This window comes from Tiliqua scincoides, chromosome 4 (assembly GCF_035046505.1).
Source record: "Tiliqua scincoides isolate rTilSci1 chromosome 4, rTilSci1.hap2, whole genome shotgun sequence".
Classification (NCBI taxonomy): domain Eukaryota; kingdom Metazoa; phylum Chordata; class Lepidosauria; order Squamata; family Scincidae; genus Tiliqua; species Tiliqua scincoides.
The window spans coordinates 131,432,021-131,447,497 of record NC_089824.1 but is presented as its reverse complement, the minus strand read 5'-3'; the positions used below and the strand labels follow the sequence as shown (position 1 = coordinate 131,447,497).

The window sequence follows — 15,477 nt, the reverse complement described above, 5'->3', positions numbered from 1 at the left end:
TCATTGAAAGGTTAGTTTCAGAATTTTTTTTTTATTTTTTTAGTACACAGTAGTTAGATTTTTACAAAATAATGTATATTATGAAGTATATCTAATTGATGTTTTTTGAATGCAGCATTATCAGATTACAGCTAACTTTATGCAGCCTTCCAACATGAAAAGGTTCCCCACTTCTGCTTTAGCTGTTACTGAACCAAGGGTGTGACATTCTAATATTGGTGGTATTCTGTGTGTTCCAATGTCATCATTGAGGGCATCAGTAGATGATGTTTTGATGTCAGTTTTGCAGACACTGAGGTTTTAAAGCAGTGGTCACCAAAGTGGCACACAGCTGGCCATTAGCCTTCCAGGCACAGCATGGACGAAGCCTTATCACTTTGTGCGACCGTCTCAGGTTTCTGTAGTCAATCTGCACAAACTCATGCTGGGCAGCCTGAATTCTAAAGTAAGTTCTATTTTTGTATGTGAGGTACTAAGAGGCACAGAGAAAGTGTTCCTAATTATGCTGTTTCAGCAGTGATTGAAAAGTTACAGAGAGATTAGGCATCCTCCCTGTGCTAGTGACACACAACTGTGCACAGACTTTTCCCACTCAAACACTTAAAGTAGCACCAAGTTTGACTCTACACAAAGTGCAGATCTCTACTATGCAGATCTCTACTATGCAGATCTCTACTATGCAGATCTCTACTCCACAGGGACAACAAATATAAAAGATTACTTATGCACTTTGCTGGGTCCTAAAATAAGAACTTTTCCAACTTGCCCTTCGTATTACTATTCTTTCAAACGTCCAAAGACATTTAACTTCCCTTTAAGCCTTTATACCTCCTTTCACATTTTCAGACCAATGATCTACAGAAGGCTTCCCTGCCCCAAACAATATATTCTGTTCCTTAAGTTGTGCTTGGAAGATAGGGAATCTGCACTACTGCAAGCAGAACCCCTCAAGCACACAAAAGGATTGAATGAGCCCCACACAATAGAGCTGAAACTGAAATATTAAATAGGTGCAATCCACAGCCCTACTGTGCTTCAGTTATCTGATCTCCTTCCAGGATCACTATCAGTAGCCAAGCCCCAGCAAATCCAAGCATATCTAGTGCGAGGACACTGCATGGCCCAAAGGTTCATCAACCATAGAGGTTGCTGCTACAGGTCAGAGAAATTGCTGCAGTTCTTGTCAGGTCTGTGTCCAGACATGGGTGGAACACGCTCCCATTGGCTTAGCGCTCCTGGCCACTTACTTCTGTGGATTACTCAAACTATCTGCAACAGCCTTGTTGCATGTGTGGTATTCTGCCTCCCAGGTATGGCTCAGGCTTGCTAGGACTTGGCTGCTGGACTACAGCCTACAGAAGAAGGAGAAATCAGAACCCCAGTGGCACAATGGATCATACTCAAATTCACTTTCAAAGAGACAGTTCAGATAGCATAAATTATGTATATAAGTGAGCCTTTTAGAAACTGGATAGGATCAAAACAATACTGATTTTTATACTTATGATCCAAGAGAATTGCATTCAATCTGTTAACCACAAATTTACAAAATTCTGAGCAAGTTCATAGGAACTATGTGATTATTTTTTTTACCTTTGGTTTCTTTCCAAAAAGCCACAGTTTGCCCTTAGCCTTGCCCACAGTGGTTTTTGCATCGATTTTCATCCCTTCTTGCTTTGGTGTACTGATTGTTCCATCAGAAACGGTCCTATAAATATGTTGACTGTAATCTTCAAATGGAAAATCTCCAGGAGGTTCAAAACCAGACTTGAAGGAGTCTATTACTATTTGAGAGTCCTTGGTGGGAGAGATAGGATGTTTGTAAAATGATTACATATAGAACTAATGGTTTAATTGCTGCTATATTTAACAATGCAGAGGATGTAACATGCATGGCTTAGAACAGACCTCCAGGAATAACTGCTTTTCCAGACAGAATTAGTTCAATAATAGAAATCTTTTCCATGGTCTTTTGTTTTATAGGGCGATTCTAGAGTGGTCTGAGACAGAATAATGTTGCAGAGAGAACAGAAAATGCAAATGCCCTGCATTTCCTGTTTCTAAACATTCCCCTCTCGTACAAAATGAAACTTTCTCAATACCTGCATGTAGGACACACACAAGCCAGAGACAGATTTGCACATGGTTCAGGCATAGAAAAGTCCAAATTCGATTTCTGATAAGACAGTCATCTTGCATTTCCTGTTCCCTCTACAACATTATCACAGCTGAAGAGATCCTAGTTTATTTAGAGCAGTGTTTCTCAAACTGTGGGGTCGGGACCCACTAGGTAGGTTGCAAGCCAATTGCAAGTGGGTCCCCATTCATTTCAATATTTTATTTTTAATATATTAGACTTGATGCTACCATGGTATGTGACTGCATTTGGGGAAATGTTACAGACCTGTACTTTTAACAAGTTACTATGTATATTCTTTTAATAATGATAGTCAATGGGACTTACTCCTGGGTAAGTGCGGGTAGAATTGCAGCGTAGGATTGTTAAAAATGTTCCTGCTTGAAGATGTCACTTCCGGTCATGACACCACTTCTGGTGGGCCCTGATAGATTCTCATTCTAAAAAGTGTATCCCAGTGTTAAATGTGTGAGAACCACTGATTTAGAGGTTACAAAACAGAACAAGGAATTGAGGATCCCACAGGTTTAAGCCTGGTTGACATATTCTTCCTCAGTGAATTTGGTACATCAGCCCCTGGCTGCCAACTCCGTTTCTTTTCAACAAGCCTTTCCTATCTCAAAGAAATGTTGACATATGTTGACATCATCATGAAATGCCGATATTTCAGAATCTGTAAATTCATTTTATTGTCTATCAGACCGGAAGCTTCCACACTGGAAAAATACTTATAATGTATCTCTGTGCACATGCATTGTAGAAGGGAAACAATACAAATGGAATAAATTAAAACAAATGAAGTGGCTGAGAACTACTACAAACAGTTAACATTAGTGTCAGTTAACACTGTGTCCTTGTGCGACACAAATTTTAGAAGAAATGCCGACTGAAATTTAAGAACAAGGTTTAAGAGTATCCTACAATTAACAGAAACTAACTAAACCATGTGGTTTGTTTGGCTACATGTTGAAAAACCAGAGTTATTTAAGATTCAGGGATTATTTACAGTAGAAAACAACATGAAATGCTTAAGAGAGAGATACAAAGATAATAGGGACATCAGAAAAAATTAAAATACAGAAGGTTTCCACAGAATGCTTCCTCAGATCTACACAATTTCTGATTTATTAAGCTTGCAGTCTGCTAGCTGGCTATGAAGGGTAACAACAGACTTGACAAGTGTCCAGGTTTTATTGTTTGCCTAGGCTCACAAAAACAATCAAAAATGTATATCAAGCACCTGGAAGGCTGATGGAGCAGTATTCAGCGGGATGCCAAATATGCAACAGAAATTCAACTTACCCTTCGTTCATCCACTGATTTGGCTGCAGCAATCATTCCTTCCAAACATTTTGAGATTATTGGAATCACTTTGCGCTCCGAATCAGCAAACCCCTTATAACATTCACTAAGTTTGACGGTTCTTCGTTCATCCATTTCTTGAAGATGCTACAATTATAAGGAAAAAGGGCCTGAGAATCTGTATGGGAACAGTATGCAGCAGGTAAATATTTTGGATATTTGCATTCTACTGTCACAGGCTAATGTGAACCATATTATGTTCCTGAGAACCTGGTTTTAATCAGTGTTCTTAAAACAAGTGTGAAAGCAAGAAGCTTGATTAGTTCATCTACTTACTCCTCTGTTTGAACTGAAATGGAAAAAAATGCTTATAGATGTATTATATTATTTAAATACCTGTCAACAATAGCACCCTCATCTTTGTATGTGTGTTTAAAAACAGACACAACTGCAGATACTAAATTATTCTGCAACAAATATTTTCTTAAAACATTTATTTTCTGAAGGGCCAAGCTTAATATGCTGCCTTCAATAAAATCTATTCCAGATAATAAATATATTTTAATATTTTCTTGTAAATGTAAAAATAAAAACAAGAAATATTGGTGTACATATTATTCTGTTGATAACTTAGGGCCCAATCCACATCTTTGTGCGCTGGCTCACCGCTGGTGTGCATGGATGCAAACGTGCCTTATGGCATGTTTGTGAGCCTTATTGTGGGCCCAGTGACGGAGCTAGCCCAGCACAAGCAGGCACTGGGCCAGCTCCGGTGCAGGGCCTGCGGTCCGCTTTCCGATGCTATGTGCAAAGTGCAGGTGGTGTAGAATAAAACTAGGCATGGGGGAGGCAGAGAGGAGGTGTTCCGAGGCAGGCAGAGGGCAGGGGAAATGCAAAGTGGGTTTCTGATCCAGAGCCTTGTGTCAGGCTGCACAGCCTGACTTGGGACTCCTTGATTCTGCACCAGCTAAAGAGCCGCCACAGAATTGAGTAGCCCCATTATTACTGTGGTGGTGGTTTATTACTTTTTTTTTGCTGAAAGCCACTGTGAAGTCCTGTGTAGAAAGACAGAACAAGCACTCAGAAATAAATGAAATATCTAATATTCTTATCAAAGGAAGACAAAAAATATGAAGGTATCACCTCTGAAGATTTGGTAAGAACCTGAATCATTGCTTAGTATTCCTGGTATCAGGGCATGAGACAGAATTTTCTAACAGGATCACCACTTTTCCAAAGGATCAGGATATTTCCAAAGGATATATTTCCAAAGGATCAAGACAGGATATATAATATTCTGACATAATTTTATAACAAGGTTTTCTCAGATTCTCAAAATAATTGGCTTAGGATTTCAGTATTTCCACTCTGAAGAAAATCATCTGACTGTACTGGATTAATTTTGGTAGCTCTTTGTTCAACAACCAAATGCAAGCCCAGCCCCACCCAAAATCACCAGTTCTCAAAATCAAAACTCAAAATCAAAACAGATAGATGCAGTCCAGCATAAGGAAAAAAGGCAATCAGTCAATTTGTTGTTTCAGCCACAGGTTATCATAAACATAAGAGCATTTTGTCTCGACTCCAGTAAGTTGATGTATTACCTCTAATGTCATATAGTAACTCTGCCAACTCCCATTATTGTAGTTAAGAGACTGGAGAAAAACAGCACAGGAAGCAAGCCTGGAGAGGTCAGCACAGATAGCAAGCCAACAAAAATATACTGAATTTGCATGCACACATGTAAACCGTGCACTGAACCTACTTTCTTCATAAACTTATTATTTAGCAGCAAACTGCCATCAAGCAGTACATGAAATTCCCCAATGAAACATACACAAATGTGTAAAAGCAAGTGACAAAAGTGGCTAGAGACAAAATCCCAGATGGACATGCAAACCTATGGACCACAATCAGTGGATACAGAACACAATTATACAAGTTTAAATTCCCCTGCGAGCAATGGGATTTAAGAATAGGTAAATACGCAGCACTGCTATCACTACAACTACAACTTGTATCCTATGCAACATACAGACAGACCAACATTTTGTTGCATAATATAATTTGTCACTGGAAAACCAAGCATGCACACAACGAACACCACCACAATTCAAAATCTCCAAATCCCATAGGTCAGAAATATGGTATGGTATACTTCTTAAGAATTGTACCCTATATCTAACCAACAAGATAAAATTTGTTACCTCTGAGTGGATACCAAGTGTGCATATGAAGGCGCTTCTTGTTTTTCAACTGAAGCAAAGCATCTCTCTTCCTGGTTTAAAACATACCTTATAAATCTGAGGAATGACAATGTAGAAATGCTTGTGCTGTTCACCATTGAAATTTTGCAGTTGTGCAGCATATTCATTTTTGTTTTCATCAGCCATGTGTGTACGCAGGTTTAACTGCTGTTTTGCCTAATGAGAAAGAACAACAGATGCTTTGTTTATATTTTGTTTAAACAAAGTCTTAGCAACATGCTCACTGTGCATGAAAAAACTGTATCACCTTTCATTTAGGATCCTCAATATCTTAGTTTCCTTGAAGGCATCTTTTTGTTAGCATTTGACATTTCATAGGAATTATTCCTCTTTATGAATATTCATAAACACCTCTAACATCTGAAAAAACATTTGCACTAGGCTTTTTAGCTGTCTAATCTGTTTATTCTGCACACATACACAAGAAATGGAACTCTAATTACATATATCATCCTCAAATAACCTCAAACAATGCATTTCTTAGAAGACTAACATTAAGAAACTGTCATGTAAACATCTAGACTAAAAGTAGACTAGCTAGAATTAGACATACATCACATGGAACCGCAGCTTAGTCATGGTTGTCTATGTTGATGAGTATCAGGTTTGAAAGGGAGGGGAGGACGATTCAACCTTCTAGGTCATGACTTGCCTTAGTTTAGAACCAACTGGAATTTGCCACAGTTCGTTCTAAACCAGGACTGTAAGTTTAACGTTTGTTCCCTTCTTGTGGGACAGGAAGCAGAACCACATGAAACGCTGAGCAGAAGCACGATAAAAACCACGGCTCTGTGCGCTGTTTGTACCCGGCCAGACAGTCTCATAAAGGGAGGAATCCGTCAACAAAGCTATTGCACTTTCCTTTTAAGGGGTGTTGTTTAATTCCATACACAAAAACCACTACCATGTATAGATGTGGCAAATATATTTCTCCAAAAGAACATACAAATGGATAAATGTAAAATACAGTGTAATTTACTGACATTCAACTTTTCCAATAATTTTCCTTTGACCACTGGCAATCAAGATGGTACCTTTCCGAAAACCAAAAGTTAAAGGTATGTTATAATACTGACTTCAATGTCCACTTGCTAGGAATATCAGGTTTTTAAAATGCTATTCCACAATGTTCAAATATTGCTACCGAAATGAAACAAAGATAACATTGACCTTTCTAAAGACAGTATCTTACTTTCTCGACATCAGCTTTCGTGGCATTGGTATCGTTGTCCAGTCTCTCGTAGCACTGCTGTGCCTTTTCTGCTTCTTTGCACTCTCTCTCAAATTTCTTTTTGCTCTATAATGTAATAGCACCACTTTATATATACATACACAAGCAAATGCATAATACTGCTTTACTTTTCAGATACAACTCAGAACTGTAGTGGTTTCATGTTGCGTGCTTAGCTTTTATCCACATAAGCATTTGGAAGGGCTTATACATGCCATATAGGTTTATCACCTCCTCTCCCCGCTTGTGACTGCAAACTCTCCACCAATATTTGCAAGCAGCTTTTGAAGTTTCCCTAAGTTTAAAAAGCAGCTTGTTCACCAGCAAGGAAGGAAGGACTAAAAAACCCAAAGCTAGTTGGTACGGGTTTCTGGATAACAAAAAGAAGAGTTAAGGCACAGGCGGAAAATCAGTTTAAAATGGAATAAACAAAACAGTTGTTTATTTGTTGCACAATATTGTGATGACATCCCTCAAGGTAGTTCTTCTGTTGCTAGGTTCCTGCACTGTCCAGCACTTCAACCTAATATTTTACTGCTGGAAAATAAAAAAAAGAGCAGCCGTGAAAGATCAGGCAAGGGGCCATCTAGTCCAGCTTCTTGTATTGCACAGCCTTCTCAAGAGCAATAATGGTCTAGTTCTTCAAGCACACTTAAAAAATATATAATCAACTATTTCAGATGTAGGTTGGGACTCATTAGGTGGTTTACAAGCCAATTTCAAGTGGATCATGTAGCAACTAGTTTAGCCACCATTGAAAATACAGAGCTGAAAATATAGGGTGCAGAGCTGCTGAGCAGGGTGGCTCCTGGTGGGAGAGAGGCATGGTGCTTTGCCATGAATAGGTGGGAAGATGGGATGCTCGAGAGAGGGCTGTGCAGCTGGAGAAGGGTCCAAGTCTGCATTCTGCCCTGACTTCCATGCAGCAATGTTTGAATGCTGTGCAAAATAACAGCACAGGTATCCTATGTAATGGGACCTTTGGCTGATCTTGGCTTAAGTTTGAAACCTAAATTGATGATGTCACTTTCAGTCATGACATCACTTCCAATGGGTCCTGACAGACTGTCATTCTAAAAAGTCAGTCCCAGTGTGACACAGTTTGAGAACCACTGAATTATTTAATATGATACAATCCTACCAACTACACCTGAAGGGGGGGGAGGGAGACACCCACAAAAGTTACAATTAACATTTAAATAACTCAGTGAAGCTCTGCCCCATTCAAACAGTTTATTACTTAGATTTGTAAGCAAGACTAAGAGGAGACAAATGGTAAATGAAAATGGAAACATCTGGATACAAGTTAGACCTCTCAGACTTCAGTGGCAAAATGTATAAGAACATTCACAGACTAGATTGCAACATACGTTTAGCTCTTCCATTCTATTTGGGGTTGCTCCCGGCAACCACATCAGTACCACAGGGCTGGGAGGTATTCTCAATAAATTCTAATATATCTGAAGACTAGTTCGTAAATCCTTCAAGGCAGAAGTCTTGTACATAATAGGTTGCTAATTTAAAAATTAGCACTATAATGATCTTCACAAACATAGTAACCTACCCTGTCTCTTTAACAATGCAACCAGTGTCATAACTCAGTTATAACTAGGCTAACCCACAATTCTTTTCTTTTGCAAGCCCAGCCCTAACTGCATAATCCTAAGGTTAACAGGAAAGGGGAAAAAAAGGAGACTACTCACATTATCCATCTGTTTCCAACACATGTCAAGATATTGTTGAGCTTTTCGACCCTCCTGAAGATGCTGGAAAATTATAAACAAGATATTTTACAAAATACTCAGTACTAGAATTTTTAGAAAGTAGTCAGTGTCAGTATTTGTATCTGGAAAAATACTCAGATGGTATTGGCAACCTTCAGTCTCGAAAGACTATGGTATCGCGCTCTGAAAGGTGGTTCTGGCACTAGTGTGGCTGAAAAGGCCAATTCGGGAGTGACAATCCCTTCCACACCGGGAGCAAGTGCAGTCTGTCCCTGGTCTGCCTCCCTGGCTATGGGCCTTCCTTCTTTGCCTCTTTGCCTCAGACTGTTGGCCAAGTGTCTCTTCAAACTGTGAAAGGCCATGCTGCACAGCCTGCCTCCAAGTGGGCCGCTCAGAGGCCAGGGTTTCCCACTTGTTGAGGTCCATCCCTAAGGCCTTCAGATCCCTCTTGCAGATCAGATACTGTATCTGGAAAAATACTAGCACCCCAGCTAGTGTTTCTACCTCTAAGAGCTCACAACAAAAAAACAGTTTCTACTGTTCCCTCAGGAAATTTCTGTTTGCACGGTAAGGTCCCAATGGTGGGAATGTTAATTGGGATGACACCCTTTGCATATTGTGCCCCAAATGCCAAGACTTATTTGCAGAGCATTTAGGCTGCAATCCTAACCACACTTTCCTGAGAGTAAACCCCATTGAACAAAATAGGACTTACTTCTGAGTAGACCTGGTTAGGATTGTGCCCCCAATGATACCAAGAGCAGAGAATAATGTCAAACAACAACAGCCAGCATATACCTAGCAAGTTCAAAGAATTTCACATGCACTGAACTCACAACCACCCTCTAAGGCAGCTATTTTCAACCACTGTGCTGTGGCACACTGGTGTGCCTTAGATGGTCTGCAGGTGTGCCTTGGGACTTTGGGGAAGGTCATTTATTAGTAGGGCAATTGGGGAATTTGAGCCCCCTACCAGCAGAATGGTGTGCCTTGTCAATAGTCAAAATAATGATGGTGTGCCTTGACAATTTTAGCATCTTGTCAGTGCGCCATGAAATGAAAAAGGTTGAAAATGGCTGCTCTAAGGCAAGTCTTATTATCCTTGAAGTGCAGATAGAGGCCGAGAGGGACTAGTTTGCCCAAAGCCATCTTGAGTGCCTGGCAGAGGTGAGATTCAAACTTGCAAAGTCCTGATTTGCCTCTTAGATTTATCAGCCCTACAGCTGTTCTCAAGAAGAATGCAGTTCATGACTAACACAGACATGCAAATTTTTTAATCCAAACTTACCAACACAAAGTCACAAGTTCATAGGAATATACATTACTTATTGCTAAATTTAAAAATGTGTTCTTTTTTCCATAGCTTTCCCATCTATTATAATATAATGGAAGGAATTGCTATTTCCATAATCCTTTTTTATTTTAAACTAGAAATGCAGTAACTCTATTTAGCTGGCCCAAATTACTATTATTATTAGTAGTAGTATTCATATACCACTTTTCAATATTACACCAAAGGTTCCCAAACTGAGGAGGTGCAATGCCCCAGCCAGGAAAGCCCAACTGCTGCTCCCTTAAGAGACGGGTTAACAGTGATGACAGAACTTCCAAGATTGTGCTGCCACAACAAATAAAAGAAAAAAGTTTTTAAAAAACTTATTGGGGGGGCAACACCGCCCCCTGGAGGATGTGGGGCCCCTGCAGACCCCTCTGCGGGCCTCCTTGCACCTCAGAATGGCTCTCTGCGGTGATTCTGACCCACTGCTAGTTTTCATTCAAAAACTGGAAATGGGTCAGAATTGCTGCAAAGGAGACTTTATGAGGTATGGAGAGACCCACAGAGGAATCCATGCCCCTTTTTTGTTGCGGCAGCACAAATCGCACCATTGCCCTGCCCCCACAGCAACTTACCGTTATTCCTACTCTTGGAAAAAGTTTGGGAACCACTGAAATACACCAGCGTTTTTCTATGGCCACAGTCCAAATGAGGTACATATATGCAGCAGGAGTACCACATATGCAAGTGGGACTTTGTAGTTTTTCCATTGCTTCAACTCCCACAGATGATGAAGCAAGCTGCTCTTCAAACTTAATGACGTCTTCATAATTTCATCATCATCCAATATACCTAACAGCCCCTATAAAGGCACTATAAACTCACAGGTGTTATAATTGCAACTCATAATCTTAAGAAAATAAGGCCCATTTGTCTCTGGGAGTTGAAGTTGCTAAAGCTCCAGAGAAAACATCAGCTGCATGTAGAGTTCCCTTAAATGTATGGCTTTAGACACTATCTTTTTCATTCCTAAAATGAGCATATGAGAATGAAAGCCTATATTTAGATGACACAGTAACAAGTGAAATTGATGGCTGTTGCCAAAGAATAAAGGAGCACTGAGTTATTATTTAAAATATTTGTAGCCTAACTTTCAGCAAGGCTCCAGGCAGCTTACAATAACAGACATTATGAAAAACATTAATCACCATACAATCAACTCTGCAAACTTGTCCGCTTTTGGAAGTTTAAGAGCATGCAAGTTTTTGAAGGACACAGAACTACACAACGCAAAAATCTGCACATGATTGGTAACAACAGAAGTTGGTCCAACAGAGGAGACCTCTCTCTAAATATTGGTTGTATTCTGACAGTGAAATACATTCTAATAGCATTCACCGCTCAACAATACATATTTCTTACCATTTTTCTTTCCGTTTTGAGCTCGTGGGAATATCTCATCAGTTCTCCATATACCCTATGTCCCAGTTCTTCTGCTACTACTTCTCGCTGTCCTGCGTAGTCATTTAACTCATTAAGAACATTATAAAAGGCTAAACATGAGGTAAACCTGACAAGATAGAGTGAAGATAAATGTTACAATGATTTTAATTTTTAGAAACTCATCATCTTTTTCATAAAGAGAACAGGAAAATATATCACCATCTAGGATGATAATTGACCTTAAGGCAAATGAACTGCTGAAAGATGCACAGTGGAGATGCCCAAAATACACATCTCTTCACGCACACTTTTTACGGAAACAGATTTCAAGAGGTGGAAAAGAATAAAGAATACTACCTGGAAGGCCCTGCAGTATAGTAGTATCTCCTAAGATGCGAAAGATGAAAGGACTGAGCCTAGGAATGGACTTAAGTTCCCAGGCTTGGAAAGCTGAACTTGTTGCAGAGATGATTTGCTTGATCTTGAGGGTGGAACATGCCAATCATGCCACTCATATGCATCCCGATGGATGATCTACTGAACAAGTTTGCTACCAGCTCTGGAGACATCTGCCTGTTTGCCTGCTCACCTCTTGGGATGGAGGGAAAGGTGCCACACTATTGCTGGCACTAAAAAAAAGGAGGCGAGTGGGAGGGGAGAAGGAGGAAGGGAAAAAATAAGGGTAGAATATATGTACGGAAGGGGAGAAAGAAACAAATACGTCACTGTATTTAAAAAAAAACAGACCCCATCATAAACCTGTGGAATGTCTGCCATCTCTTTAAAGTTGTCAGGTCTTGATCAGGATCTGGAAGTCCCATTATCCATGTTTATTGGGAAGAAGTTCAAAATAAAAAGGAAGCACTCAAAACTACTCTCCATGAAAAATCTGTGTAGTTTATAAAATTAAATCCAATAACCATTACATATTGTGTTAGCTAATGCACTGCATCCTTCATTACCCCTGATTGTTCCTTTGCTGGTGGACTTCCTGTTGAACACTTTCTTTTGCTTTTAAAATTGGGCAAAAATCATCTCTGCCCAGGATATCAGAAGAAAGATGCTTCCTATGCCATGTCCACATTCCAAAAAATGGAATAAGCTTTGTTTCCCTGTATCTATTCCTAGGGTAGCCAAGCAGTCCAAGTCACTGTGTTGAGAGAAGGGTGCTTCCAGTGGGAGAAAAAGGTCTCGTTTTTTCTCTCTTTTATTTTCTTTTGCTGTGCTGAAATACTGCTGACTAAATGAAGAGTAGGACGGATTGAAAGTTACTGAAAATTGTACTCAGTTAAGCACTCCAAAGCCAGTGCAAGGGAAGAAAGAAACCTCACTTTGGATACCCAAACCACATTTGCAATGGAACAATGCCAATGCAATACAACAGATTGCCTTGGGAGCAAAAAAAATTAGCAATAATCATACATAATTGGTGTTGAATATATGAGATCCACTTACAAACAGCAGTAAAAACTTGAGCTCAAAATAATTAGCATAGGCCTATTTACAAGCAGTACTGTTTGTACTACTACTGTTTCACAAAAGTAGATGAGGAGGGAAACTCACATGTTGGCTGTAAATCAATACCTTTATTGGCATATAGGTTGGCTGTACTAACTGCAGGAGGAGGATTGCAAGGCGGAATGATCCTCTATATGAACATTTCCCTATGTATGACAACCCAATGTCAGGTGGAGAGTTCTAGCTTATCTACCCCAATTTGCCTAGTTTCTAAATCCAGGGGACATTTTGTATTGAGGAGCATTTAGCCATATTTCCCCCCTCCCCCGCAGCAAGTGTTACAGCCCAGAAATTGGTTCAGCACCTCATCTGTTTGTGATAATTAAACCTTAGTTCATGACACAAATCCCAATTATGCAAGCATTAGTTAAAAATGCTTGTGTAACAAGCATTACACACACTTGTAATGTTACTTGTGCATTACTATGCACAAATGTTGAAAATCCTCAACTGAGTTAAATATACATGTTCAAAGAACAAGTTATTCAAACATTCTTGGGAAAGTAAAACAGAAAGTATTATGCTTTCTCTTCGCATAGCAACTCACTTTTGATTAGCTCAAAGTCCCAACTCTTAACACAAGCTAATATGCATGTAGGGGTCCGATCCTGCCTAACTTTCCAGCATTGATGCAGCCTTGCCAATGGGGCATGCACTGCATCCTGCAGTGGGGAAGGGGCCGTCACAGAGGTCTTCTCAACATAAGAGAACATTTGTTCCCTTACCTCACAGCCACACTGCAGCTACATCGGTGCTTGAAAGTTCGATAGGACTGAGCCATAAATCAATGAAGCATACATGTGAAAATCTGCATTTAGGTGATTGGTACCTATTGGCAGAACAAAACTGATTAAACATCATAATAGTTTCCTTTTGTATTGAATAAAAAACTGACACCCATTTTACCTGGGCTCATCATCTTTGGAAGAACGTTTGGGACAGTACTTCTTCACCAGATTTCTGTTAAGGAAAGAAAATGTACAGATCTATAAAATAATGTTCTAAATGATTCAAAATATTTATGAATGATAAAAACTGAATATAGCAGCCTCAGTCCTGGAGAATAAGCAAACAGCCCCAAGTATATACAGTACATTTTTTTGGTGCTGTAGATTTATACACCTTAACCATTACATGCAAATTAGAAATTTGTGATGAGTTGATGTATATATTAAGAATACTGTACCAATATACAACTTTTTAATAAAAAGTTCACAATGCAATTTACATAGCCGAAGAAATAAATGGAACCTCTTTCAGAATAGAGAGCTTTTATTCAACACTGCAATTTTCTAAACTATGAATTTATCAGAAACTGATGCACCAAGAAGCATACAGATTATCAAGACTGAACGTCACAATTCATTCCTTTCAGCTGCAAAAAAACCCCAGCTAAATAAAAGTTTCTCAGTTTCCAATTTACAAGATGTTTATTTATAGTCCACTTTTCAACCTTAACATAAGCTCCCAACAAGAACTGTCATACAAAGGCACTGAGTGTGTTTATGTCTTAATATCTACCCAACAGTTTGCTATCAATTTAGCTGATCCCTTGGGATCAATAACTGTGTCCAAATTCTCATACAGCAGGGAGGAGGACTGAAAATATGTTCCATTGCTGAGCAACAGGGACCAAAGCCAACCCACTGTTTTTACCACTTGCTCTTCAAGATAACAGTGGTTAAAAAACAGCAGTGGCCTTCCAAAAATGTGATGTGTCTTCTCCCCCCCTCCTGACACACTGAGTTACTTTGGAATTAATAGTTACAATCACTTCTTAACATTATTTTCAAAGTGGTAAAAAGATACCTTGTTTCAAGTCAGACAGATCTCCAGACAATACTGAAGAGCATTTGTGACAGACTAACTGGTTTATACTTTTTGAAGTGCTTAGCAAGAATTCCAAGATTCCAGCAGCCTTCTGGTACTGCATGACCACAAATATTCCCATGCAGGAATAATGGATTTATTTCATGTTCTGCAACAAGAAATCTATTTTGGTTCCCCAAGTGAAGAAATGGACTAAACTTCTGTGCAATCTCCCCCAGAGCAGTTAATCCTACTACTGATTCCAATATTCATTTTCTGATATTAAAATCAAAAGGTCTGTTTCTTAAGCATTCCAGTTTGCAGAAGAAGCTCTGTGTGCCTAAGAGAGGAGACACCATTTTTACCTATTTCCTCTTCCTTCTGCAGTCCCCTCCACATGCCTCAAACATCTGCTCTGAAGGTCTCCCAATCCTCGGGAATATATATTTGGGGCCACAGGGGGCTGCAGAGGGAGGTAAAAGGTTGGTGAAAATGGCCTCTTCCACAAATGGAAAACGCACTTTACGTTATAACCCAAACTCTTTTCCTGCATTTCTTGGATAAAGTAAAGGTTGCATTGCATCCATATACTTCAGCTGAATGCCGCAACTTTCACACTTCATCTGCAGTGAAAGAAAGCCATGGAAATGCTCAGTGAAGAAATAAAGACTGTTTCTGAGCTCTCTGGACAATCTTTGTGCAACAGTTAATAAGGGATTTTCTCCACAAAGGGCATGGAATTTAACTTCAGGTAGACCTTGCAGTCTGCC

The 15,477-nt window shown here is 39.5% G+C and overlaps 1 protein-coding gene across 3 annotated transcripts in view; it reads right to left on the bottom strand.

Annotated features, from left to right (window-relative positions):
* Positions 1 to 15,477, bottom strand: part of FNBP1L (formin binding protein 1 like) — a 102,580-nt gene that overhangs the window by 26,465 nt on the left and 60,638 nt on the right. For all 3 annotated transcript variants that reach the window (XM_066623476.1, XM_066623477.1, XM_066623475.1), the window contains exons 3-9: positions 13,805 to 13,858; positions 11,360 to 11,507; positions 8,641 to 8,703; positions 6,899 to 7,003; positions 5,734 to 5,862; positions 3,440 to 3,586; positions 1,594 to 1,797 (exon numbers count right to left, since the gene is read on the bottom strand). In XM_066623476.1, the coding sequence (XP_066479573.1) occupies positions 1,594 to 1,797; positions 3,440 to 3,586; positions 5,734 to 5,862; positions 6,899 to 7,003; positions 8,641 to 8,703; positions 11,360 to 11,507; positions 13,805 to 13,858 (850 nt within the window). The remainder of the gene's footprint in view (positions 1 to 1,593; positions 1,798 to 3,439; positions 3,587 to 5,733; positions 5,863 to 6,898; positions 7,004 to 8,640; positions 8,704 to 11,359; positions 11,508 to 13,804; positions 13,859 to 15,477) is intronic.